The 26675-nt window shown below is 37.4% G+C and overlaps 1 protein-coding gene across 1 annotated transcript; it reads left to right on the plus strand.

Annotated features, from left to right (window-relative positions):
- The first annotated feature begins 18338 nt into the window (after positions 1-18338).
- LOC119806527 (taste receptor type 2 member 140-like) lies at positions 18339-19277 on the plus strand. The gene has a single exon (XM_038318304.1). The coding sequence runs from the start codon at positions 18339-18341 to the stop codon at positions 19275-19277; it is 939 nt and encodes a 312-aa protein (XP_038174232.1).
- The last annotated feature ends 7398 nt before the right edge of the window (positions 19278-26675 follow it).

Below are 26675 nucleotides of genomic sequence, written 5' to 3' on the forward strand. Positions count from 1 at the left end.
ATACAGCATCTTGACACTATAGCAGAATAAGCATAGGTTATATGCACAAAACCACTAATGTTAAAACAGATTTATTAAAATATTGAGTGAATGGCATTTGAGTCTTTTTGTACTTGTAGGTAGCAGTGTGTTTGTGTATGTGTGACCCTGCAAAATGCAAGATGATCATTTTTCTTAGTACAGAATATCAGAAGGACAATGACATTTATGAGACTTTTAGGCAACTCTCTTACCTTGCTATAAAAGTTTGGGAAACATGCATAGTTCCCTGGGAAAGCATTACTTTGATATAGTTAATGTTGTTTTTCTTCTATATGTCAGTGTGGATTTGGTTGCTGGCGATGAGTTAAAATTCCTCAATGTTACTTGTCCATAAACCAAATATCTAGAATAAAATATATATAAAGGAAAACTAGTAAAATCCAATGCATGTAAGTATATCTTTATTTTTGATAACAACATATAAAAATTATGTGTTTCTTCCATATTTACCCCAAAGACTATAGGGTTCCCTTTGTAAGGCTCATAATATCTGAATAAACTCTAACCAAGCTGCTTTGGGGGTTCTTAAATTTTGTGGAGCAAATTGTGGACCAAATCAGTAGTAGATCAATGTTTGATTGGCACAGTGTATAGTGGCTTATGGCAGTGAATGCTATGGGAGTTCAAGAATTTCACAGCATTTTAGAGGACTGATTAACACATCTTCCTCAGTGTACCATGAACTAAAGCATCCTTCTAGTGACAGTGAGTTATATTCTACATGTCACATTAACATTTATTTTAAGTGTGGAATTTGTAATAGGAAATTTAGGAAATGCATTCATAGCACTGGTGAACATCATGGATTTGGTCAAGAAAAGAAAGATCTCTTCAGTGAATCAGATCCTCACTGCTCTGGATAACTCCAGGATCACTGTGCTCTGGTCTCTTCTCATAGTCCATTTGATATCTGAGCTGTACCCATCCTTACTGATAACTGGAAAAGTGGAGAGAAGAATCAATAGTGTCTGGATTTTGACCAGTCATTTCAGCTTCTGACTTGCTATAAACATCAGAATCATTTATTTTCTCAAAATGGCCATTGTTTTCAAACTCTACACTTCTTCAATTAAGTAGAGAGTTAAAAAAAATTTTTTTTCTCATTTTTTTATTAAAGATTTCCATCTCCTCCCCTCTTCCTCCCCCTTCCCTCCCCTCCCTTCCACCCATACCTCCACTCCATCCCTCTCCAAGACAAAGAGCCATCAGGGTTCCCTTCACTATGTTAAGTCCAAGGTCCTCCCAGCTCCCCCTAAGTCCAGGAAGGTGAGCAACCAAACTGACAAGGCTCACAGTGAGCCCGTCCATGCTGTAGAGTTCATGTTCATTGCCGTTGTCCTTGGTTTCTCAGTCCTCCTCCACCATCAGCCACATTCAGAGAGTCCGGTTTGGTCTCCTGTTCCATCAGTCCCATTCCAACTGGACTTGGTGGTCTCCCGTTAGCTCTGTCCCACCGTCTCAATGGGTAAACGCACTCCTCACAGTCCTGACTTCCTTGCTCATGATCTTCCTCCTTTTGCTCCTCATCAGGACCTTGGGAGCTCATTCCGGTGCTCCTATGTGGGGCTCTGTCATTTTCTCCATCCAATGTCAGGTGAAGGTTCTATGGTGATATGCAAGATATTCATGAGTATGGCAATAGGATCTGGACATTTCTGGCACCCTCTCCTCAGCTGCCCAAGGACCCAGCTGGGGGCGTCTTCCTGGACACCTGGGAACCCCTCTAGAATCAAGTCTCTGCCAACCCTAGAATGGCTCCCTTAAGTAAGATATATAATTCCTTGTTCCCATATCCACCCTTCCTATATCCCAACCATCCTATTCCCCCAAGCTCTTCCCATCCTCCACTTCACACTTTTCTCTCCCCATCCCCCCTCCCCCCATCCCACCCACCCCATGTTCCCATTTTTTGTCCGACAATCTTGTCTACTTCCAGTATCCAGGAGGATAACTATATGTTTTTCTTTGGGTTCACCTTCTTATATAGCTTCTCTAGGATTTTTTACGAATTATAGGCTCGATGTCCTTTATTTATGGCTAGAAACCAATTATTTCTGATAACAGTTTCCAATTCTTCGCAACTAACAGGACTATTTAGAGCATTTACCTGGTCCTGCTTTAACTTTGGTATATGGTACTTATCTAAAAAAGTGTCCATTTCTTTTACATTTTCCAATTTTGTGGCATACAGGCTTTTGTAGTAAGATCTAATGATTCTCTGAATTTCCTCTGTGTCTGTGGTTATGTCCCCTTTTTCATTTCTGATCTTATTAATTTGTGTGTTCTCTCTCTGCCGTTTGATTAGTTTGGCTAGGGGTTTGTCAATCTTGTTGATTTTATCCAAGAACCAGCTTTTTGTTTCATTGATTCTTTGGATTGTTTTCTGTGTTTCTATTTTGTTGATTTCTGCCCTCAGTTTGATAATTTCCAGTCTTCTACTCCTCCTAGGTGAGTCTGCTTCTTTCTTTTCTAAAGCTTTCAGGTGTGCTGTTAAGTCTCCAATGTGTGCTTTCTCCGTTTTTTTTAAGTGGGCACTTAGTGCTATGAATTTTCCTCTTAGCACTGCTTTCATAGTGTCCCATAAGTTTGAGTATGTTGTGTCTTTATTTTCATTAAATTCAAGAAAGACTTTAATTTCTTTCTTTATTTCTTCCTTGACCCAGCTGAGGTTCAGTAGTTGACTGTTCACAGTTTCCATGAGTTTGTAGGCTTTCTGGGGGGTAGCATTGTTGTTGAATTCTAATTTTAATTCATGGTGATCCGATAAGATGCAGGTGGTTACTAATATGTTTTTGTAACTGTGGAAGTTTGCTTTGTTACCGAGTATGTGGTCAATTTTCGAAAAGGTTCCATGAGCCGCAGAGAAGAAGGTATATTCTTTCCTGTTTGGGTGGAATGTTCTATAGATGTCTGTTAAGTCCATTTGGTTCATTACCTCTATTAAGTCTCTTAATTCTCTGTTAGGTTTCTGTCAGATTGACCTGTCCATTGGTGAGAGAGGAGTGTTGAAGTCTCCCACTATCAGTGTGTTTGGTTTGATGGCTGCCTTGAGTTCTAGTAATGTTTCTTTTATATAAGTGGGTGCTTTTGTATTAGGGGCATAGATATTCAGGATTGAGACTTCATTCTGATAGATTTTTCCTGTAATGAGTATAAAGTGTCCCTTTCCATCTCTTCTGATTGATTTTAGTTTGAAGTCAACTTTGTTAGAAATTAGTATGGCCACACCGGCTTGTTTCTTAGGTCCATTTGCTTGATAAACCTTTTCCCAACCCTTTACTCTGAGTAGATGTCTGTCTTTGTGGTTGAGGTGTGTTTCTTGTAAACAGCAGAATGTTGGATCCTGTTTTCGTATCCAATCTCTTAGCCTGTGCCTTTTTATAGGTGAATTGAATCCATTGATATTAAGTGATATTAATGACCAGTGGATGTTAACTCTGGTTGTCATTTTTTATTTGGTAGTAGAGATTGTGTGTTTCCTTTCTTTGAGATGTGCTGGTGAAGGGTCGCTAGATGTCTGAGTTATTTTGGGCAATGCTGGACTCCTTTGTTTGTGGATTTCCTTCTATTACTTTCTGTAAGGCTGGATTTGTGGCTATGTATTGTTTAAATTTGTTTTTATCCTGGAATATTTTGATTTCTCCATTTATAGTGAATGAAAGCTTGGCTGGGTATAGTAATCTGGGCTTGCATCCATGGTCTCTTAGTTTCTGCAAAACATCTATCCAGGACCTTCTGGCTTTCATGGTTTCCATAGAGAAGTCAGGTGTTAGTTTGATAGGTTTACCTTTATATGTTACTTGACGTTTTTCCTTTGCAGCTCTTAATATTCTTTCTTTATTCTGTATGTTTTGTGTTTTGATTATAATATGGCGAGAGGATTTTTTTCGATCCAGTCTATTTGGTGTTCTGTAAGCTTCTTGAACCTTAATAGAAATATCTTTCTTTAGGTTTGGGAAGTTTTCTTCTATAATTTTATTCAATATATTTTCTGGACCATTGAGCTGTATTTCTTCTCCTTCTTCTACGCCTATTATTCTTAGGTTTGGTCTTTTTATTGTGTCCCAGATTTCCTGAATGTTTTGTGATGAGAATTTGTTGGATTTGCTGTTTTCTTTGATCAGTGCGTTTATTTTCTCTAAGGTATCTTCAGAATCTGAGATTCTTTCTTCTATCTCTTGTATTCTGTTGGTTATGCTTGTTTCTGTAGTCTCTGTTAGTTTACATAGATTTTCCATATCCAGTTGGCCCTCGGGTTGTGTCTTCTTCCTTGCCTCCATTTCAGTTTTCAAGTCTTGCACTGTTTCCATTATCTGTTTGATTGTTTTTTCTTGGTTTCCTAGGATATCATTTACGGATTTACTCAATTCTTCAAACTTTTTGTTATTCTTCTCGTCTATTTCCTTAAGGGAGTTTTTCACCTCCTGTTTAAGGGACTCTATTACTTTCATGAAGTCAATTTTTTCTACTTCTTCTTGATTAGTGTGTTCAAGTCCTCCTGTTATAAGTTCACTGGGTTCTGGTGCTTTCATGTTGTTTTTCAAATTGTTGGAGGAATTCTTGCATTGGCGCCTGCCCATTTCTTCCACTGAATAGTCCCCTTTGGGACTTCTTTTAGAAATTCAATTCACCCCAATGAATTCAATTCACTCACCCCAATGAACGATGGATCCTCTGGCAGACTGTCAGGTCTCCTTGCAGGCCAAGCAGCTCTCTGACAAAGGGCCTACCTTGCTGCAGGCAGGCTAATGAAGGAGGGGACCTCCCACCGGCCTGGGTGCATTCAATTCCAGGTCCCCAGCACCCAAACAGGCTGAGCTGTGGGGTTTTGTGGCCCCAAAGACGGGAGGATGAGGCGGAGGGGGTGTTCTGGGTGCAAGCTGGGAAGGGACAGGAAGAGAGAGGCAGTATCTGGGGAGAATAACCCCTGCAGGAAGAGCAGGAAGTGTGTGGGTTAGGGGGGGGAGTTGTGGAATGTCAGTGGTCCCTCTCCGGGCTGATGCCCGCGGTTCAGGCACTCACTCCTCACTCACCTCAATGAATGATGGATCCTCTGGCCGACTGTCAGGTCTCCTTGCAGGCCAAGCAGCTCGCTGCCAAAGGGCCTACCTTGCTGCAAGCAGGCTAATGAAGGAAGGAGGGGACCTCCCACCGGCCTGGGTGCACTCAATTCCAGAAAAAATTTGTTTTGATGACATTGCTGGAACCTCTGCTTCTCTTGTCTTTGAATATTTTACTCATAAACAGACATGCTCATGTGATGGGGGAAGGTCATATGTTTATCTGTTGTTTCATTGGTTAATTAATAAAGAAAACTGCTTGGCCTGATAGGTCAGAAAATAGGTGAGTGGAGTAGACAGAACAGAATGCTGGGAAGAAGGGAAGTGAGTCAGTCACCATGATTCTCCGACCAGAGACAAACACTGGCTAGAATCTTTTCCAGTAAGCCACCACCTCTTGGTGCTACATAGACTACTAAATATGGGTTAAAGCAAGATGTTAGAGTTAGCCAATAAGGGGCTGAAACTAATGGGCCAAGCAGTGTTTAAAAGAATACAATTTGTGTGTTGTTATTTCAGGGCATAACCTAGCCAGGTAGCCAAGAGCTGGGTGGCAGGAATGCAGCCCACTGTTCCTTCTACACTCATGTCTGTTACTGGACATGAACCAAATATATTCTATCTTGTTATTTCAATCCACTCTGGCCAATCTTAGGATTACTTTATTTACCAACACTATGTTCACACTCATCCCCTTCACCATGACTTTGACTTTCCTGCTCATATTCTTCCCATGGAGGGACATTAAGGGCATGCAGTTCGTATCCAAAGGCTACAGAGACCTCAGCAGCACAACTCACAAGGAGACCCTGAAAATTGTGGTCAGCTTGTTACTGTATACCACTTTCTTTCTGTTGCTTTCCCTACTATTTTGCAATGATAATTTTAAGAAGGCAAGTCCAATGATTTTGTTTGTACTAAGTCTGAGATTTGCTTTTCTCTCTGCCCATTCATGTGCCCTGATTCTAGAGAACAGGATCTTGAGACAGGCCTTCCTTTTTTTGCTGTGTATGTAGATGGAGCGGTGGGGCTGCGTCCTGCTACTGGCTAGCTTTTCACCCGAAATAATTACATGGAAGCTGTATTCTTTTAAACACTGCCTGGCCCATTAGTTTCAGCCTCTTATTGGTTAATTCTCACATCTTCCTTTAACCCACATTTAGTAATCTGTGTAGCACCACGAGGTAGTAGCTTACCAGAAGAGATCTTAACCTACGTCCATCTCGGAGAGAAGAGGCATGGCGACTGCTTATGGTGACTGCCTAGAACATCTGCCTCACTCTTTCCTAGAATTTTGTTCTGTTTACTCCGCCTACCTAATTTTCTGTTCTCTTAAATGGCCAAGGCAGTTTCTTTATTAATCAATAAAAGTAACATATAGACACTCCTCCATCATTTCCCCCTTTTCTGTTTAAAGAAAAAAGAAAGGCTATAACTTTAACATAGTAAAATTACATGGGTGCCAATCTGTAGAAGGATCGGCGGGCTGTGTCCCGCCACCCAGCTAGCTTTACCCAAAATAATTACACAGAAACTGTATTCTTTTAAACACTGCCTGACCCATTAGTTTCAGCCTCTTATTGGCTAATTAACCCATATTTAGTAATCCGTGTAGCACCATGAGGTGGTCGCTTACCAGAAGAGATCTTAACCTGAGTCCATCTCGGAGAGGAGAGGCATGGTGACTGCATATGGCACCTGCCTGAAGCGTCCCTATTCTCACTTCCCTATTCTCAGCATTCTGTTTTGTCTACTCCACCCACCTATGTTTTAACCTATCAGGCCAAGCAGTTTCTTTATTAGTTAACCAATGAAATCATCAGATAGATAGAAGACACACCTACATCATTTCCCCTTTTTTGTTTAAACAAAAAGGAAGGCTTCAACTTTAACATAGCAAAATTATATATAACAGTTATCAAGCAAGAATTACAATTACAATATTTAGATCTATTTTATCTTTTATCATAACTAAGGAAAGCTTTAACTATTTATTCTTCAACTCCTTCAAAGACTCCAGAAAGATATAATACTACCTAAGTAAACAAGAAATATGCAACTTTCAAACTCTAGAAATGACAGAGACAACTCGCTGCCTGGACAGTCACCCAAAGTTCCTCTGTACTGTCTGAGCATCCATCTTTGGCCTTCAGGCCCATAGTATCCAGCAGACATTTCCATGAAGCAGGAAATTCCAAAGACAGTTCAGTCACTTTCTGCTGTGTCCTGCAGAATGTCTTGCAGACTCTTTCACGAGTCAGGAACCCTGATAGACCATCTCACCTTTAGGCAAGTTCAGTAGTCCTCTTTCTGCAGGTTCTTTGTGTCCAGTTTATGCAACAGTCCAGCCAAGAGCAGTTTCTTGCCCAAATTGCTATCAAACTCCATAAGGAGCCTCTTCGATGCCCATATTCCTCCTGAAGTAGCTTGGTGCTGCCAGGAGCAGACGTCTTATTGTCATGAAAAGCCCTAAGTTATTAAAACATTAAATTCCATATTCTGTAGTCTTTGAAAGATATGAAGAATGCCTATCAAACTAAAATATATCTCTATATAACTAGAAAATCTAACATGACAAATTATTTATATCTATATCATATCCCCCTTTATATGTAAAAGAACTTTTATAAACAATATTTGGGAATATGGGCGCAGTTATTTCCCTCCAAACTGCTTCCTGCTGAATGAGGGCGCTGTTATTTAGGTCTTTCATGGTATATAACCTGTGTGCTAGGTACATCTTAGTCGGCAGTTGAGCGAAGTAATTTTTTGAGGGTGTTCACAGCAACCTTTCAGGAGGGCATGGTCTATCATATCATATTGGGATAGAAGCTCCTTTACAGTCAAAAATTTCAAAGAAAACATAATAAAATACACAATCCAGACTCTGTGAATTTTCCATTTTTATGTGGCTTATTTTTAATTTATCACTTTACTTTATTCTGTCTCTTTAAAGACTTTACCCTCTTTTAAGGCATTAACTTTATTGCCTATATTCTTTTTCTTCTCTCTCCCAAGCCTACGTACACTCATCCAACATTGTAACCCATTTAAAAGTCTTTTATGGTTGAATCTGTCCTATTGTGAATCTGTAATTTTTTATTATCCAGGAACACTTCTTAAAATACTAAACGCTTCTTAAAAACTTTAGCTTACGCCACATAGGAGTTATAAGGTACTGCCTGTTTCCTGCCCAGTCTAAACCTTAACTGGGCTGTTATTATGGTAATTACAATAGTTCCTGCCTGTGATCAGCACAGTTCACAATGGCTGAACTAGCTGCTCTGCCTCAGAGCCATTTGGTGCCCCTGAGCCGTGTGTAGTTCCAGGCACACAGCAAGTCCACATTGCCATCAAGCAAGCTGTAGCAGTTTAACTCTGAGAATGAGCTTTTAATCTGAGTTACATCCAAATCTGCCATGCTGAGCACTGCACAGCCTAGAAACATCTCTGTGTATGGCAGCAGAAATCCGTCATGTTCTCCCGCCTGACCAAGTCTGATTCCGCTGTCTGCCCAGGCAGGAAGAGCTGCGCCAAGGGAATGGTCTCAGCTACTTTCCTCCCTATCCTGAGCAGGAACACAAACATCCAGTCCTATAAAAGCCAATGAAATGCTTTAAAGCAAGAGTTTGCACTGGCGGCAGAGCCTCAGGATGCCGCGTTTTAAAGCAACTCAGCTTTTTCTCTGCCGCTATTGCTGAAACAGGAAATCTCTCTACGATACATCCTAGCAAACAGCAAAAAGCTCTCTCTTCCTCCTTTTCAAGCTCTCTCAGGTTTTTAAGTGGATTTAGTCACCAGATTGGAGCGCCAATCTGTAGATGGAGCGGCGGGGCTGCGTCCTGCCGCCGGGTAGCTTTTCACCAGAAATAATTACATGGAAACTGTATTCTTTTAAACACTGCCTGGCCCATTAGTTTCAGCCTCTTATTGGTTAATTCTCACATCTTCCTTTAACCCATATTTAGTAATCTGTGTAGAACCACGAGGTAGTAGCTTACCAAGAGAGATCTTAACCTACGTCCATCTCAGAGAGGAGAGGCATGGGGATTGCTTATGGCGACTGCCTCACTCTTTCCCAGAATTCTGTTCTGTTTACTCCGCCTACCTAATTTTCTGTTCTCTTAAAGGGCCAAAGCAGTTTCTTTATTAACCAATAAAAGTAACATATTTTAGACACTCCTCCATCATGTGTAGATTTGTACAGTTCACTGAGAAACTATCTGCTTTATAAGATGTATTCTTTTCTATGGAGTACTCAATTCATATGTGTTACATTTCCAAGATCATGAATGGAGAGACATGGAAGGAGATCTGTCATTTTTCAGGCAAAGCATTTATTAGAGTCAGAGGAGCAGTTTGTTTGTTAACATGACAGGGTGCTGGTGTGGGTATACCCTTTGTATGCTGTGAATACTATTGGTTAATAAAGAATCTGTTTGGACCTATTGCAGTGCAGAATAGGGCAGGGTGGGAATTCCAAACAGAGAGAGAAGGAGAGAGTAGGCAGAGTCAAAGAGAAGCTATGTAGCTACTTTAGGAGACAGATATCTGATGCCAGACAGAACCTTTCCAGTAGGGCACAACAACATGGAGATACATCCATGAATAGAAATAGGTTAATTTATAAAAGCTATCCAATGAGAAGAATGAGATAATAAGCCAAGCTGTGTTGTAACCAATATAGTTTCTGGGTGATTATTTGCATCAGACAGGATAGGAAAGAAAGAGTAGCCTTTGTCAACAGGCTGTACAGCAAAGTCAAAAGTACCAGCCTCCCAGGGAAAGCAGGTTTTCTATTTTAAAGTTCTATTTTCTACCGTAGAAAGGAAGGGGAATGGAGAAAGTGTTTGGCCAGGATGGATTGTTTCTGCTATTAACTGATACTATCTAAATGGGCTTAGAGGTATTGTACTTCTATTTATATTTATATTTGCCTGAAAATGTTTTTTTAAAGATCATAATAAAATCACAAGAAAAATTTAAACTTTGATTTGTGAATTGCAGATTATTTTGAAAAATTAATTATTTTAAAACTTATTGGACTCAAGCCAGTAACTTCACCAAAGCTCTAAACATGAGAAATATGTTTGACAAACATTGGTAAAAGGCCAAAAAGTCTGAACATCATGAATGGTGGTTTGAATTTTACTTATATACAAGAGAAACATTTGAGTCGATAGAACCATAATTCTCCTATAAGGCATGTGTGTGCTTCTATGTTCTTACACAAGCATACAGTTTTCAACATAGTTATGCATAGTTACTAGCTTTTTAGGGAGTACTGGTTTCCTGGGTTCCCAAGAAAACACTGTGAATATTAGGCTTATTATGTCTAACATGTTATTAAAAGAAAACAAATTTGTTTAACATAAATAATGGAGAAATTAAATAAAAGTGTTTACAGATGTTGAAACAGAATATGTGCTTATTTGCATGGTTGCAACAAGAATACAGTTTTAATTCAATTTATTTTGCCAGTAATAGGTTTTTAAAAGAACATAATGAAATCACAAGAAAAGTTTAAACCTTGATTTTGTGAATTGCAGATTATCTTAAAAAATTAATTATTTTAAAACTTAATGGACTCAACCCAGTAACTTCACCAAAGCTCTAAACATGAGGAATATGTTTGACAAACATTGATAAAAGGCCAAAAAGTCTGAACATCATGAAAGGTGTTTTGAATTTTATTTTATAAAAGATAAACACAATTGAGAAGACAAAACAATAATTCTCCTATGAAGCATGTGTGTGTACCTCTCTCTAATTACACAAGCACACAGTTTTAAACATAGTTATGCATAGTTACTAGCTTTTGCAGGAATATTACTTTCCTGGGTTCCCAAGAAAACACTGTGAATATTATGATAATTGAATTTAATAACAAAAAACTAAATTGTTTAACACAAATAATAAAAAATTAAACAAAAGTGTTTACAGATGTTGAAAGAAAATATGTCCTTATTTGCATACTAGCAAACAAGAATAGTTTCAATTCAAAGTCAACTATGAATTCCATTGGTCTACAGGAGGGACACAGAGTATATGAACAAGAGTTAATTTGAGTGATTATGGGAGTTTACTGTTTTCAAAAAGAGATGATTGAATTTACCTACTAACACACTGTGGTGCTGTTTGCTTGACATTGGTCATGGAATTGTAATGAATAACTGACTACATCCACAATTCAAGGGCACATATAAAGTAGATATATTGAAGGGGAGACAGGGAAGATGACCTATCTGGCAAGAGAATATTTACAATCCTTGTAATCTCAGTTCAAATCCACAGAACTCATAAGGAACAGTGGTGTAGGAGGGTCTTCTGTCTATGTGTTACTTTCATTGGTTAAATCAAGATGCTGCCTTGGCCTTTTTATAGGCCAGTCCTTAGGTGGGTGGAGTAGATAAAACAGAATTCTGGGAGGAAGAATGCAGTGTGGCAGATGCTATAGCTCTCCTCTCCAAGATGGATGCTGGTTAGACTCATGCTGGTAAGCCAGAGTCAAGCGCAATACAGAGTATTGGAGATGGGTTAAACAAATATGTAAGAGTTAGACAATAAGAGGCTAAAAATAATGGGACAGGCAGTGTTTAAATGAATATAATTTGTCTGTTGTTATTTTGAGGTATAAGCTAGCCAGGCGGCTGGGAGCTGGGCAGCAGGAAGCAGCCTGCCGCTTCTCCTTCTACAACAAAACAGGGCATGATGGTGTGTGTCTGTTACACCAGTGCTGTTGGGGATGGGAAGTGGAGACTGGAGGATCCCTGAGGCTTGCTGGCCACCAGCTCTGCTCCAGGCTCAGTGAGATATCCTAGCTTAAGGAAATGGGGCAGAATGATACTAAGGTCCTTGTTTTGTGGGGTGTATATACTATCCCACACAAGAACACAAATATCTTATACATACACTCTCACACATGTGTTGCTTGTTTTTATTTATTTATTTATGTATTTATTTATTTATATTTGTGTGAATATAGGAAAGACAGTTATGGTGAGAAAGTATGAAAGCAACCTGAGTGGAAAGACAAAGATGAAGGACACAACAGCTTTTCAGATGGGACTGTTCTCATGTAGACACTTCACACTCACATGGGACTGTCCTCACTGTGGATACCTTGCCCTCTGCAGTATATCCCTGCTTTGTGCTCTGGGGTTAATTTTTTTTCCTTTGCAAAAGAAGCCCAGGAAGATGTTGCTCTACACAATGGATGATAAGATCCAAGCATCACAGTCCACATGAAGGGCCTGCAAATGGTGAGCTCCTATATCTTTAAAATTGAGATTTTATGAAATCTTATCATCATTATGTAAATGTAAAGGCAGATCACGTCAGTGACAGAATTAATCATGTTCAACATCAATCTCCTCAAGTATATAAAAAGCATCCTGGGAGGGGAACTCATGCCATCTCTGTTTATTCTTAGCACCTAAAAATGAAAAATAATATGGTTGTCAAAAATCAATAAATGAGTGAATTATGTGAAGACTTTCAAGATGATAGCAAATAAACACATTATGAAATCTGTGTGTAGCATGAATATTTGGTTTTGTTTTCATTTGTTTAATTTGAGGTTGCCAACTTAAACAAACAGAAGCATTACTCAGAGCAAAAGACTGGCTTTGAACAATTGTTAAGTGAAATGTTAGTATATTATTAAAATGTCAGAAGTACTAAGTAAAGAAATCTGCTATGCCAAAGTAGATGGCATTTGTGACAAAGTGGTATGTAAATGGAGTGGCGGGGCTGTGTCCCGCCACCCGGCTAGCTTTACACCCGAAATAGTTACACGGAAACTGTATTCTTTTAAACACTGCCTAGACAATTAATTTCAGCCTCTTATTGGCTAATTAACCCATATTTAGTTATCCGTGTAGCACCACGACGTGGTCGCTTACCAGGAGAGATCTTAGCCTGCGTCCATCTCGGAGATGAGAGGCATGGCAACTGCCTGAAGCATCTGCCTACTGTCTTCTTCCCACAATTCTGTTCTGTCTACTCCGTCTACCTAATTTTCTGTCCTATTAAAGGGCCAAGGCAGTTTCTTTATTAACCAATGAAAGTAACACATAGACATTCCTCCATCATTTCCCCTTTTACTGTTTAAACAAAAAAGAAAGGCTTTAACTTTAACATAGTAAAATTACATATAACAGAACAGTTATCAAGTAAGAATTACAGTTTATCATAAATAAGGAAAGCTATAACTATCTATTTATTCTTCAACACCATCAAAGACTCCAGAAGGATATAATACTACCTAAGTAAACAAGAAATATGCAACTTTCATACTCTAGAAATGACAGAGACAACTTGCTGCCTGGACAGTCACCCAAAGTTTCTCTGTACCGTTGGCATATCCATCTTTGGCCTACAGGCCCATAGTATCCAGCAGACTTTTCCATGAAGCAGGAAATTTCGAAGACAGTTCAGTCACTTTCTGCTGTGTCCTGCAGAACGTCTCGCAGACTCTTTCACGAATCAGGAACCCCAAAAGACCATCTCACCTTTAGGCAAGTTCAGCAGTCCTCTCTCTGAGGGTTCTTTGTGCCCAGTTCATGCAACAGTCTAGGCAAGAGCAGTTTCTTGCCCAAATGGCTATCAAACTCCATAAGGAGCCTCTTCAATGCCCATCTTCCTCTTGAAGTAGATTGGTGCTGCCAGGAGCAGACGTGTCTCATTGTCATGAAAAGCCCTAAGTTATTAAAAATCTTAAATGCCCTGTTCTGTAGTCTTTGAAAGATATGAAGAATGCCTATTTAACTAAATTATATCTCTATATTTCTAAAAAATCTAGCTAACATGACTACAAGCTTATTATTGATGATTATTCATTAACAACCTATATACATTATATTTTTAAATGAACTACACAATCACAATACCTTAATAAAGAGCAGAAATACATATACATATAACAAAATGGACCTTAAAATCCATACCAGTGCAAATTATTTATGTCTATATCATATCCCCCTTTTAATGTAGAAGAACTTTTATAAACAATATTTGGGAACATGGGCACAGTTTTTTCTCTCCAAACTGCTTCCTGCTGAATGGGGGCACTTTTATTTATGTCTTTTGTGGTATATAACCTGTGTGCTAGATTCATCTCAGTTGACAGTTGAATGAAATAATTTTTTGAGGGTGTTCACAGCAACCTTTCAGGAGGGTGTGGTCTATCATACCATATTGGGATAGACGCAATCCTTAGGGTCTTATCCTCTGTGAAAATAAAAGCATCATGTTCTTAGATCCAAATTCTGAAGTCATACCATTATGATATCCATTCAGGTAGCTTTGTAGTCCATATAATGAAATGTCTCTCTGTACTTAGCTCCTTTACAGTCAAAAAATTTAAAGAAAACATAATAATACACAGAATCCGGGCTCTCTGAGAATTTTCCATTTTTACGTGGCTTATTTTTACTCTATCACTTTAATTTATTCTGTGTCTTTAAAGACTTTATCCCTTTTTGAAGGCATTAACTTTATTGTCTATATTCTTTTTTTCTCTCTCTCAAGCCTACGTACACTCATCCAACACTGTGACCCATTTAAAGGTCTTTTATGTCTGGATCTGTCCTATTATGAATCTGTAATTCTTTACTATCCAGGAGCACATCTTAAAATGGTAAGCACTTCTTAAAAACTTAAGTTAAGCCTTGTAGAGGTAATACAGTAACACCTGTTTCCTGCCCAGTCTAAACCTTAACTGTGTTGTTATTATGATAATTACAATAGATCCTGCCTGAGATCAGCACAGTTCAGCATGGCGGAGCAGAGCCAGAGCCACTCCTGACCGAGCTGCTCCTTTCTCAGTTATTTGGTGTCCCTGAGCTTCACAGAGTTCCAGGCACACAGCAGTACACTTTGGAGCCACACTCAGCAGTTTAATTCTGAGACTGAGCGTGCAGCACAGAAACTCTTTTCATCCAAGTTACAGCCAAATCTGATGTGCAGAGCACCATGCAGCCTGGAAACATCTCTCTGTATGGTGGTAAAAATCCACCATGATCTCCCACCTGACTAAGTCTAATTCTGCCGTCTGCCCAGGCAGGAAGAGCTGAGCCAAGGGCACCGTCTCAGCTACTTTCCTCCTGATCCCAAGTGGGAACACAAACATCCAGCCCTATAAAAGCCATTGAAATGCTTTAAAGCCAGAGTTTGCACTGGCGGCACAGCCCCAGGAAGCTGCGTTTTAAAATGACTCAGCTTTTTCTCTGCCCCTATTGCTGAAACAGGAAATCTCTCTAAGGCACATCCTAGCAAATTGCAAAAAGCTGTGTTAAACTCTCTCTTTCCTTTATTTAAAGCCCTCTCAAGTTTTTAAGTGGATTTAGTCACCACGTTGGAGCGCCAATCTGTAGATGGAGCAGCGAGGCTGTATCCCGCCACCCAGCTAGCTTTACACCCAAAATAATTATACAGAAACTGTATTCTTTTAAACACTGCTTGGCCCATTAGTTTCAGCCTCTTATTGGCTAATTAACCCATATTTAGTAAGACGTGTAGCACCACGACGTGGTCGCTTACCAGAAGAGATCTTAGCCTGCATCCATCTCGGAGATGAGAGGCATGGCAACTGCTTATGGTGACTGTCTGAAGCGTCTGCCTCACTGCCTTCTACCCAGCATTCTGTTCTGTTTACTCTGCCTACCAAATTTTCTGTCCTATTAAAGGGCCAGGGCAGTTTCTTTATTAACCAATGAAATTAACATATAGACACTCCTCCATCAGCGGTAGTTTTTGAAAATCATGTAAAAGATTTTATAAAATATTATATACTTTTCAACTGTGGATAATGTTACTATCATTACATTTCTTAATACTTATTTTATATGCAAAATATCATTTGACATTATAAAATATAGTTAAGAAGAAGATTGCTTTCCTTATTTTTTTAAATTTTTAACGTTGTTGATTAAACTCATACAAGACTGAAATGTATTTTTTCATTGAACTACAATGAAGGCCTACTAGCATTCTTTCTTTACTGTTACTTTTGTATGTTTTTTTCCTCTTAACATTTCTAAATGCTTTCTAAGTGTGCATATTACATGCTCATAGAAGTGAAGCAACAAAATCTAGACTACAATGAATATTTTCCTTGCTTCTGTGCAGTCCCTGGATGACCAGTTACAAAATTAGACCTAATGTTCACAATGTTCTGTTATAGTTCAAAATGGTGAAAATTAGTGATGACAGAAGATATTCATCAGGAAAAATATCAAGACACAAGACATCTGAGGTCTCACACAGATTTATGATTGAAATATTCTTGAACATTGCCAATCAAAGAGTGACTGAATTTACAAACACATGAATTACACCTTTGTCGAATGCCCTGCGCTAGGGATGGGAATCTATGCTTGTTCTTTAGCTCTGTTTTTTCTGCTTTGTCTCTTGAATATGGGTTTCTCCTTTTGTGAAGGAGTGCCTTGCATCAATTCAGTAGGAGTTTGGCCTCTTTTCCTTCAACTGTGTCAGAGACTTTCACAGCAATCTTGCTATTAATACAGTTGCAGTTTTGAATCTGAACAAAGCAACGTGGCCTACAGAGACCAGCAGCTACAGCTATTCCAGTAGAACCTCAAATGTTTCCTGTCCAGAGTGGAAGGTGGAGAAGAGAGGCTCAAGGAAGCTCCTGGGCTGGCTTTACTGCTGCTCACAGATACAAGCTTCATCACTTTCCCTGAAGGCCTTGAAGCCCTTGTACCAGCATTTGCTCCACACAGCCCCACCCCCTATATATTTTGCATTTCTCTTTGTCTTCTTCTGCCTTTTCAATATGGGAAAGAGCCATTGCATGAGGACCTTTCTGTGTTCAGGTATGTTAATGTTTCACTTCTAGAAATTTTGTCCTTTCTTTGTTCACTATTGCTCAAATTATCAATTATAATTCATCTTTCACATGCAATAATCTATGGCTTTTCCTTCTATCTCAACATTTTTGTTAGTGTTATGTTGATACAAGGTCTTACCTACTAGCCCAGTTTCCTTCAGCTGAGCCAAGTATACCAGTGTGCACCACTAGGCCAAGTTTACTATAGTTTTTGATACATGTTTTTTTCCTGCTTTCTTATTTTAATAATTCTCTTTTGTGTTGTTGCTCCTTTTACTATCCATTAGGTCTTGAAGAATGTTATGAACCATTGCTCCATTCCCTTTCTTTCCTGGGCTGTATATTGTTTTTTATATGCCTCGATGCCTACAGTGACATTACAGGAGCAAATGTCAGTGCAAACTGAATGAAAATGAATAGTGCCTAGTGTGCATACTGGTGAAGGAATCAGATGCATTCACAGAGGTAGGAGATGTGGATAATGAAAAAGATTCTTGTTGTGCAAATGAATTCATGTAAACTTATTGTCTTCTTTTATCAAATAGGAATTATTCCATATTTCTTTACATGTTTGAAGAACATAGTCCCAAGTCTTTAGAATATTTACATTACTATTGCATCAATTAAAAATGAAAGCAATTTTATACCATCTTCTTACAACTATCACATTACTAATTGTAAGTGAAATTCACAATAAATTTAAATAAACGATAAACCTGAATTATTTCAATCAGGCATGAAAGGGATTATGTTGTAAAATGCATATTTATGAACTACCATATATTAGTATATGTATGTTTATGCATGCATACATAACCTTATAAAAAGTAAAATTGTTTATCTCAGCCCCAGATATTTGAAGAGTAACTAAATAGGTAAGATTACCATGTAATTGCTTGTGGAAAAATTCTTTTGAAAATATATATAGGTGCCTACTTGTCTTCATTTTGACACATAAGATTAATGGTAATCTTATGTTACATAGAAGTTACTTTACCTTTTATGTGAGTTATAATTTTATGATTGTTTTACAATATATTATGCAAACAGTCAAAGCAATGTAAATAAATTTATTTGTTTTAATGACAGTGCATGAGAATTCTGCTTTCTTTAACAACAAATATGGAAGACTCTGGTACATTGTATGTAAGGTATGAAGCATCTGGATGAAGCTCAGCTGGGTTTTCTTGCAAAGTGTAAGATTTTTGTGAAGAAAACTATAAACCACTTCATTAGAAAATCTTGATGTTTGCTTGATATTGTACATATAAGTTCATTAAATTTGTGTGTTATGAATTCATAAGAATCAGCTAGACATACATCATAAGACTGTATTCACAAATATTTACCACTATCGTGTAATTTGGAACATCATCTTGGAAACAATGAATGATGTCCTGAATTGCATATTATTAGTTACTTTTAGTGTGGAATTTCTAATGGGAACTTTATGCAATGCATTCACAGTGCTAGTGAACATTATGGACTGGGTAAAGAGGAGAAAGATATCTCTCATAGATCAGATCTTGACTACTCTAGCAATTTCCAGAATTGCTTTTCTCTTTTCACTAACTGTACAAGCATTTGTATATAAATGGTATCCAGCCATAATAATAACTAGAAGAATTGTGAGACAAACTTGTATTTTCTTTACGGTAACCAATCACTTCAGTGTCTGGCTTGCTACATGTCTCAGCATCTTGTATTTTCTCAAGATAGCAAGTTTTTCGAACTCTATTTTTCTTCATCTAAAATGGAGAGTAAAAAAAATGGTTTTAGGGACACTGTTGGCATCTCTGCTCCTCTTGTTTTTAAATGTTTTAGTCATAGACATAAATATGGATGTCATCATTTACAGAATTGAAGCAAATATATTTTTTAGAGCTATCTCAAGCAATTATTCTCAAGTTGCTAGGCTCATTGTACTCACAAACACTATGTTCACACTCATCCCCTTCACTGTGACCCTGACTGTGTTTCTCCTGCTCATCTTTTCCCTGTGGCGACATCTGAAGAACATGCACTACAATGCCCAAGGGTCCAGAGATGTCAGCACTGCAGTCCACATAAAGGCCTTGCAAATGGTGGTCACATTCCTGTTATTGTACAGCATTTTTTTTCTGTCACTTCTTTTGCAGTTTTATGGCATTAAATATAAGCAGAAAAATTCAGTTTCTCTCCTTCTCTGGGTTATTGGAGTTGCTTTCCCTTCCGGCCACTCCTGTGTCTTGATTCTGGGAAACACTAAACTTAGACATACATTTATTTCCATGGTGTGGTGGCTGAGGTGCAGGCTCAGTGCTGTGGAGCCCTCAGTTTCCTAAAATATGCATCATCTTTTGTATTTTAGAGGAACATTAGTTCTTAATAAATTATTTTTGTATAAGTTTGAACCTTCTGTACTTCAGTTGTAATACTGTGAATTTTGCAAAATTTTGTATAGTTTAGGTATTTCTCTAACTATTACTGTCTTGGCAGAAAATATGAATATATATATAGTTTTATGGGATAAATATAAAATAAATATGGGCTAAATAAATATATGAAGATATAACATTAGCAAAATATAATTTTCTATATATAATTAATCACTGTTACATTTTAAAATGATTCATTTTAATATGTAAAATATTTGTGTGGACATGTGTCTAATGATGTTAAATCTATTGTATGAGTTCTGTGAATCTTTAGAAGGAACCCCTTCATATTACTAGGTTTGTTTTTTTATCACTTTCCTCTTCTAGCATTGTTATTTATTTACCTACTTATTGGAAAAATGTTAGCTTATTTTCTGTGTGTCTTTCAGAGACAATTTGATGGGCATGCACATGTTCTTAAATGTGAACATGTGTAATAAGTAGCTACGTGGAGGAAGGTGTTATAATACTTATACATGGCTCACTGACATTTGAAAATTTCAACCAATTTTTGAATATTGTATGAATAAATTTCATTTTGAAAACAAGTGTAAAGGACTGAATTGGGAAACTGGAAAATTGTGCAGTGAGTAGTTGTTTGTTATTATGTTGCTTAGGAAACATTAAGAAATAAAAGTATGTATATATTCAGTGCTGAGAGAAATGTCTGCTTTGTAAAGTATCTGCAGTAGAATGAATTTTTGAGATGGAACCTATGAATATGAAATGCTAACAGTCAAAGTTGAAGTTCAATAAAAGAAAATCTAGATAAGAGTCAAAGTATGGATTCTTGGTGAAAATAAATAAAGTACATATTAAAGAAAGATAAATGTAAATTGCATAATGGTAACATTTCAAACACAAAACAATCCACAGGGAGATAAAAATGGCTGTACACAGAACAATTTTCACTAAAAAATAAATTTCAGAGAAACCTCACATTTTAAGTATGAAAATGGCAGCCTGTCCACTTTCCTTTTGCCATGCTGTCAAGGCACTGGTAAACCACAGAACATAGCACTCAGTAGATGTTTTTAGCACCACTACAAATAACTTACAGAGAATACTTCTAGCAAGATTCCTGTGTGTTAGTAGCTTATGCTTCATCAGCACACTAAATATACTGCCTTACCTAGACAGTGAAATTATAGCTCAGTGATCACAGCAATGAGGTTTTTTGAATGGTGTCTTATTCTCAGCCTTGGATTGGGGTGTGTGTGTGTGTGTGTGTGTGCACACTATGTGTTTGTGTGTGCACTTTTTGACTGAATATAATGAAGCTATAAGACATTAATTACCAGCAGATAATTGTAGAGAAGAGGAATTTCCCAAGGAGATCCTACAGACAATGAGACACCTTAGAAAGAAACAAAACTCTTTTTCATGAATGCAATTTATCTGCTGAAACAAAATCCTGATATTGAATGATCATTCACGATATCCCCTGAGGACTAAAGCTCACCCATCCTTCTATTCAACACTTATTCTTTTTTTAAAAAAAAGAAAGCAAAACTTTGTAATGTTAAAACTTATAAAACTTTGCTTAATGACATTCATATTTCATGAGCTCAAATTTCAAAGATGCTAGGCAAACGAAAATGCTTGCAAAACAGTGAAGAGAGTATGCCTTCATTTGCATGCTAGTAAATGAGAATTCAGCTTTACCTCCAGGACCAGCAGTCGAAGTCTGGGGCTGGTGGTGATGTCATAAAATGTAGAGAAGTGGAAATGGTTCAAGTTGTTGTGGGCTAGTAGTTTTTTTCTATGAATCTAGCATTGAACTAAGGGTTTGTCTTAGTTAATGTTTCATTCCTCCTTAGTCAGTAGAATATCATTTAGACTGAAAAATTTGTGTGTGTATATGTGTTTACCAAAAATATGAAAAAAAAAAAACAGGTCATGAATTTGAAAGCGAGCAAGGAGAAGTATATGGGAGATTTCCAAGGGAGCAAAAAGAATTTAGAAATTGTGCACATACACTAAACTCTCAATGGTAAGTGAAAAAATGAACAAAAAGGAAGTAGAACTCCTTGTCCACACAGAAACAGTATTGCTAGAATTTTGGTCAGGAGATTATTAATCATAACCAGTAACACAGGATTAGTTAATAGTGAGTTTGTTTTTCATCCAGTTAGTGTGAGAATATTTGGATTTGGAAAATATGCCAATGTCTTTATGGCATTGAAAATGGCTTGGGTATTACTGGGAGAAAAAGATGTCCCTAGTGATAGAATTCTTACTCCTTGAATGGTTTCCAGAATTGTTTCTTTTGGTATAGTTAACAGACTGCATTCAATTGTAGTTCATCTGTATTCAAATAATGAGCAAGTGAAGAAAAGTGTCCTTAAAGCCCCTGGTGGAAGTGATCCTTGTACTGTCTGGTTTGCCAATAGCCTCAGCATGTTTTTCTTGTTCTTGGTGGCTAAGATCTCTAATCCTACATTTCCTTACCTCAGAAGGAGAGATAAGAATTTGCTCTGGTTATATATAGGGGTTTTGTTTTCTCTTTTCTTTGATTCTTTTATTTTAAGAATATTTTTATTTGGTGTAAGATGCGTTGCTTCCATTGGTTGAATAAAGAGGCTGCCTTGGCCTTTTGATAGGGCAGAAAAGACAGACCTGGATGCTGGGAGGAAGAGCAGAGTCAGGCAGACACCATACTTCTCCTACCCAAACTCATGGTGGTAAGTCACAGTCAAGTGGCGATACACATTAATAGAAATGGGTTAATCAAGATTTGAGAGTTAGCCAGTAAGAGGTTAGAGCTAATGGGCCAGGCAGTGTTTAAATGAATACAATTTGTGTGCTGTTATTTTGGGTGTAAAGCTAGCTATGCATGAGCCAGGCAGAATGAAAAGCAGGCCTGCTTGCCTCATCACTACATTTATTAATTCTTTGGAAACTTCATGCACTGTGTTTTGAACATACTATCTCAGTTCTCCAACAGCTCCCACTTTCTCTACCTTCACACCCAAATTTTGAATTCTAATCATTGCTCTTCATCCACATGGAGTCCAAGTTTTGTTGCTGTAATATTCTTGAGATGGGGCCTGCCCTAGTGTGTGGTAGACCTGCTGACTCCACTGATTCTTCTCTCACAGCTATCAAAGCCTGTAGCTTCAAAGTTAGAGGGAGGGTTTTGTGTCTCCCTTCCTCTCTCTATGTTGGGGTTTTGTCTAGCTTGAGCATATTCAGGTTTTTTGCATGTACAATTGCTATGAGTTCACATGTGCAACTGCTGTGTTTTATCAAAAAACCAGTTTTTTTTTGCCGTTACCTAATTTTTATGTCCCTCATAGTTTTTCTTTGTCCTCTAACATGAAAATTCTTTAGGTTTGTAGGGAGGGTTGTATTATGAATTCTTAGTTTAGAGTTGAGAAGGCCCCAGTCTTTTGTTCTGTACATATGGGCAGGTGAGGGTTCCTATATTCATTGTCATTTACCACAATGTGAAGTTTCTATGATGGGTGCTGAAATATGCTATGATCTATGGATATAGCAACAATTCATTAGGAGTTTTTAAATTTATTTGGTAGTTCTTTGAAAATTTAATAATGTGTGAAATAATCCCACACCAGTTTGGATTCAAAGGGTTATTTAGTTGAGGGGAAAAAACTTACAGAACACCATCCTACACCACAGCCAGGAAAGGAGTCTAGTTTCTGGAGCAAGAGATTGAGCAGAGGGCTGCTGTTGCTTTTTAAAGAGAAAGAGACCACGCTCTAGTGGGCTGGTATCTCAGCGGCTATTGGCTGAAGGAGCAGAAGGAGTTCCTGCAGCACCTCCCCCTTTTGTTTAAGTAAGAGAGTTCTAAACCTACTATGAAATTATATACAATAAGAACAAATATCCTATTCTAACTAGCTTAAATCTTGTATAATAAATAACTTGGCCAAATCATGAGAGGAAAGTAATTACATTTCTATAGTCTTCAATCTCATTGAAAATCTAAGAAGGGAAATAATGTTACCTGAGTAATTAGCAAGTGCAATCAAACAACTTCCAAAATATTCAACAAATCACAGAGACAATTTGCTATCGGGGCAATCACCCAAAGTCACGTTTGCAGCATCGAAGCAACAAACTTTGGCTAAGGCCTAGAATAACTAACAGATTATTTTTAACAGGCAAGAAAATTTTCAAAACTGTCTTACCCTATCTTGGCAAGATTTGACAGTTCTGCTTATCCATTTTCGCATACTATGTATTTTGTCAGTAGTGGAGGCAGTTCCTTGCCCACAGGCCTGTTTTGGCAAGAAGACAAGCTCCGAGTGGAGTGTCTCTGGTGCTCAACAATCTCTTGGTAATAGATCAGTGTTGCCAGGAGCGATTGTGTCTCACTACCACAGAACTCTAAGTTAGATTAAATGGCATTTTCTATAGCTCTTTGTAGAGGTTGAAGAATATAATCTCTATGTATCTAAAGAACCTGATTAGTCTAACTATAAATATGACAAATATAGATGATTATTGATTTACAATTCTTAATACCTATCTAACTTAAAGACTCAGACAATAAACAACTGTGCAACAAATGAGGACAATGACCTCCAAATGCAAACAATTTACAAGTATACATTGCAATATGCTAAATATATATCAATACATAAACAATATATAAGTATCTTAATCAGAGGTAGAAATGTACACTGCAATATGGTATATATATATATATATATCAATATAATATATCAATACATAAAAAATGTTTTAAACAAAGGTAGAAGCATGTATGCATACAATATTCGATATAATTTAATTTTTTATCCATATACAAAAATCTATGCCAATGTAATTATTTATAAACAATAACTCTCAAACACCAATCTATTATCCCATCATCCAATTTTTTTTTCAAAAAGATCCCTGAGCTTATAAAATTCCTCCCCCAACCCTCAACCCTATACTAATTATAATCAACCCCTAAATGATATCTCTAAACTCAAGGACAAACTTTACTTGGAGAGGGGATGTTGTCCTCTAGAATTACGTCTAGCTGTCATGGGGCGACGTTCTTTCTGTGGGGTCCTGTGAAAGTAAAATGATAAATTTCAAGATCAATGTCTTTTAAAATTGCAAATAGTCTCTGAGTATTTTGTGGAGGTCTGGCCAGAATGTTGTATAAGTTGTGCACCATTTCAGCTAACCAAGTTGGAACTGTCTTGTGCAGCTGGTACCCAAAACAGTATCATGATGTCATATCAACCAGGTGTTGTTGCTACAGGGACCCAGCTTCTTCCTGGAAACTTCAAAGATTACTGCAGGAAAATTCATTGTTCGTTGTGGAAAACTTAAACATTAATTATATGAACATACAGACATACATATATTCAGTGAAAGTTATGACAGATATGTTCAATGAAAATTATGATAGATATGAAGAAAACCAAAGATGTTTTCTAAATTCCTTTTTTTCCTTCTGTCCCATATCATGGCTCTTGACATGAGACAGAAACTCTGGGTTTTTCTCTTAACAACAGACTTGGAATTAGAGAGAGACTGAGCAAGAGTTCAACTCCAAAACCATCTCTATATACTTATGAATATAAATAAACAAAAATATTTGTAAACATTATTACTTACAAAACCTATTCAATTTTCTTGGTGATCCATATTGGGTAGTAATTTTTTCCATCTGTCAGTATTCAAATATCCAGGGTCCCTTGAATTTTTTTTGAAGATGAGCGTTTTCCTGCAAAGACAAGAACAGAACATTCCCATCATCCTATATGTTCTTCTTACCACCTGCATGATTATTATCATTGTGGATGAGTTGTCATGTCTCCTTTCCAAGAGGTTTCTTCTCTTCAAACTGAATCTTTATTAATTTTGATGGTATCCTCAAATTTTCTTCTCCTGTGGAAACAAGAACAAAACCCCTTACCCAAAGCAGCACATCTCCTGGCTTCCATTGTGAGGTCAGCACATCCTTGAAATAAACTGGCTGATTTAGTTCAGCAGACTTTTCCATTATCCAATGTCTTTCTGCTGCTGTTGTTCCTTTCTCATTAGCATTAAGAAAATTCAAGGTTAACATGGCATTATGTAATCTATTTCTGGGTGCATTTTCCACCCCTGTTTATTTAACATATCCATTATAGTTCAATTTGATCTTTCTATGACTGTTTGACATGTAGGATTGTATGATATACCTGTAACATATTTAATATTATAATAAGCAAAAACCATTTCATTTTCCTAGAGACATAAGCTGGACCATTACCTGTTTTTATTTGTGTAGGTATACCCATGATGGCCATAACTTCTAATAGATGTGTGATTACTAAATCAGCTTTTTCTGAACTTAAAGTAGTGCCCATTGAAAACCTGAATAAGTGTCAATGATATGATGCACATATTTTAATTTTCCAAATTTTGCAAAGTAGAACACATCCATCTTCCAGATTTCATTCCTTTGAGTATCTTTCGGGTTAGTCCCTGCAGGTAGTGGTGTTTGGTTATATAAAGAGCAAGTAGGGCATCTTTTTATAATCTCCTTAGCTTGTTGCCATGTAATGGAAAACTCGTTTTTTAAAACCTTTGCTATTGATGTGACATTTTTAATGAAATTCTGAGGCCTGAAACATGTTTCCAATAATTGATCAATTTCTGCATTACCTTGTGCTAGAGGACCTGGCAGACCCATATGGGACCAGATGTGTGTTATGTACATTGGACAAAGCCTATTCCTGATTATGTCTTATACCTGGATAAACAATGAATTTAAATCTGTGTCATCTGATATAAATTTAGTGGTTTCAATATGCAAGATAACTCTTTCTGCATACTGTGAATCTGTAACTATATTAAGAGGTTCTTTAAAATCCCTTAGCACCATAAGAATGGCATATAATTCCACCTTATGGACAGAAGTATAAGGGCTTTTTTCCACCTTACTCAATTTGTATGGTTTGTAACTTGCCTTCCCTGATTTATTAGCATCAGTATAAAATGTACAGGATTCAGTTATTGGAGCATCATGTACAATTTGAGGAAGAATCCAAGAAGTTCTCTTTATAAGGTTAAGTCTACCACTTTTGGGATAGTTGCTATTAATTTCTCCCCAAAACTTAGCACACACCCTTTGCCATGGTTCATTATCTTTCCATAACTTTTTTTATTTCATCAGTAATGAAAGGTACTATAATTTTTGCTGGGTCTTTGTCTGTTAGTTGACGAAGTCCCAGTTTACCTTTTATAATTAATTCAGAGACCCTTTCTATATAAGTTTTTAATTTTTTACTTGGTTTGTGTGGTAGAAAGATCTATTCTAAAATAATATCTTCCCTCTGCAATAAAATTCCG

Source organism: Arvicola amphibius, chromosome 2, assembly GCF_903992535.2.
Source record: "Arvicola amphibius chromosome 2, mArvAmp1.2, whole genome shotgun sequence".
NCBI classification, from domain to species: domain Eukaryota; kingdom Metazoa; phylum Chordata; class Mammalia; order Rodentia; family Cricetidae; genus Arvicola; species Arvicola amphibius.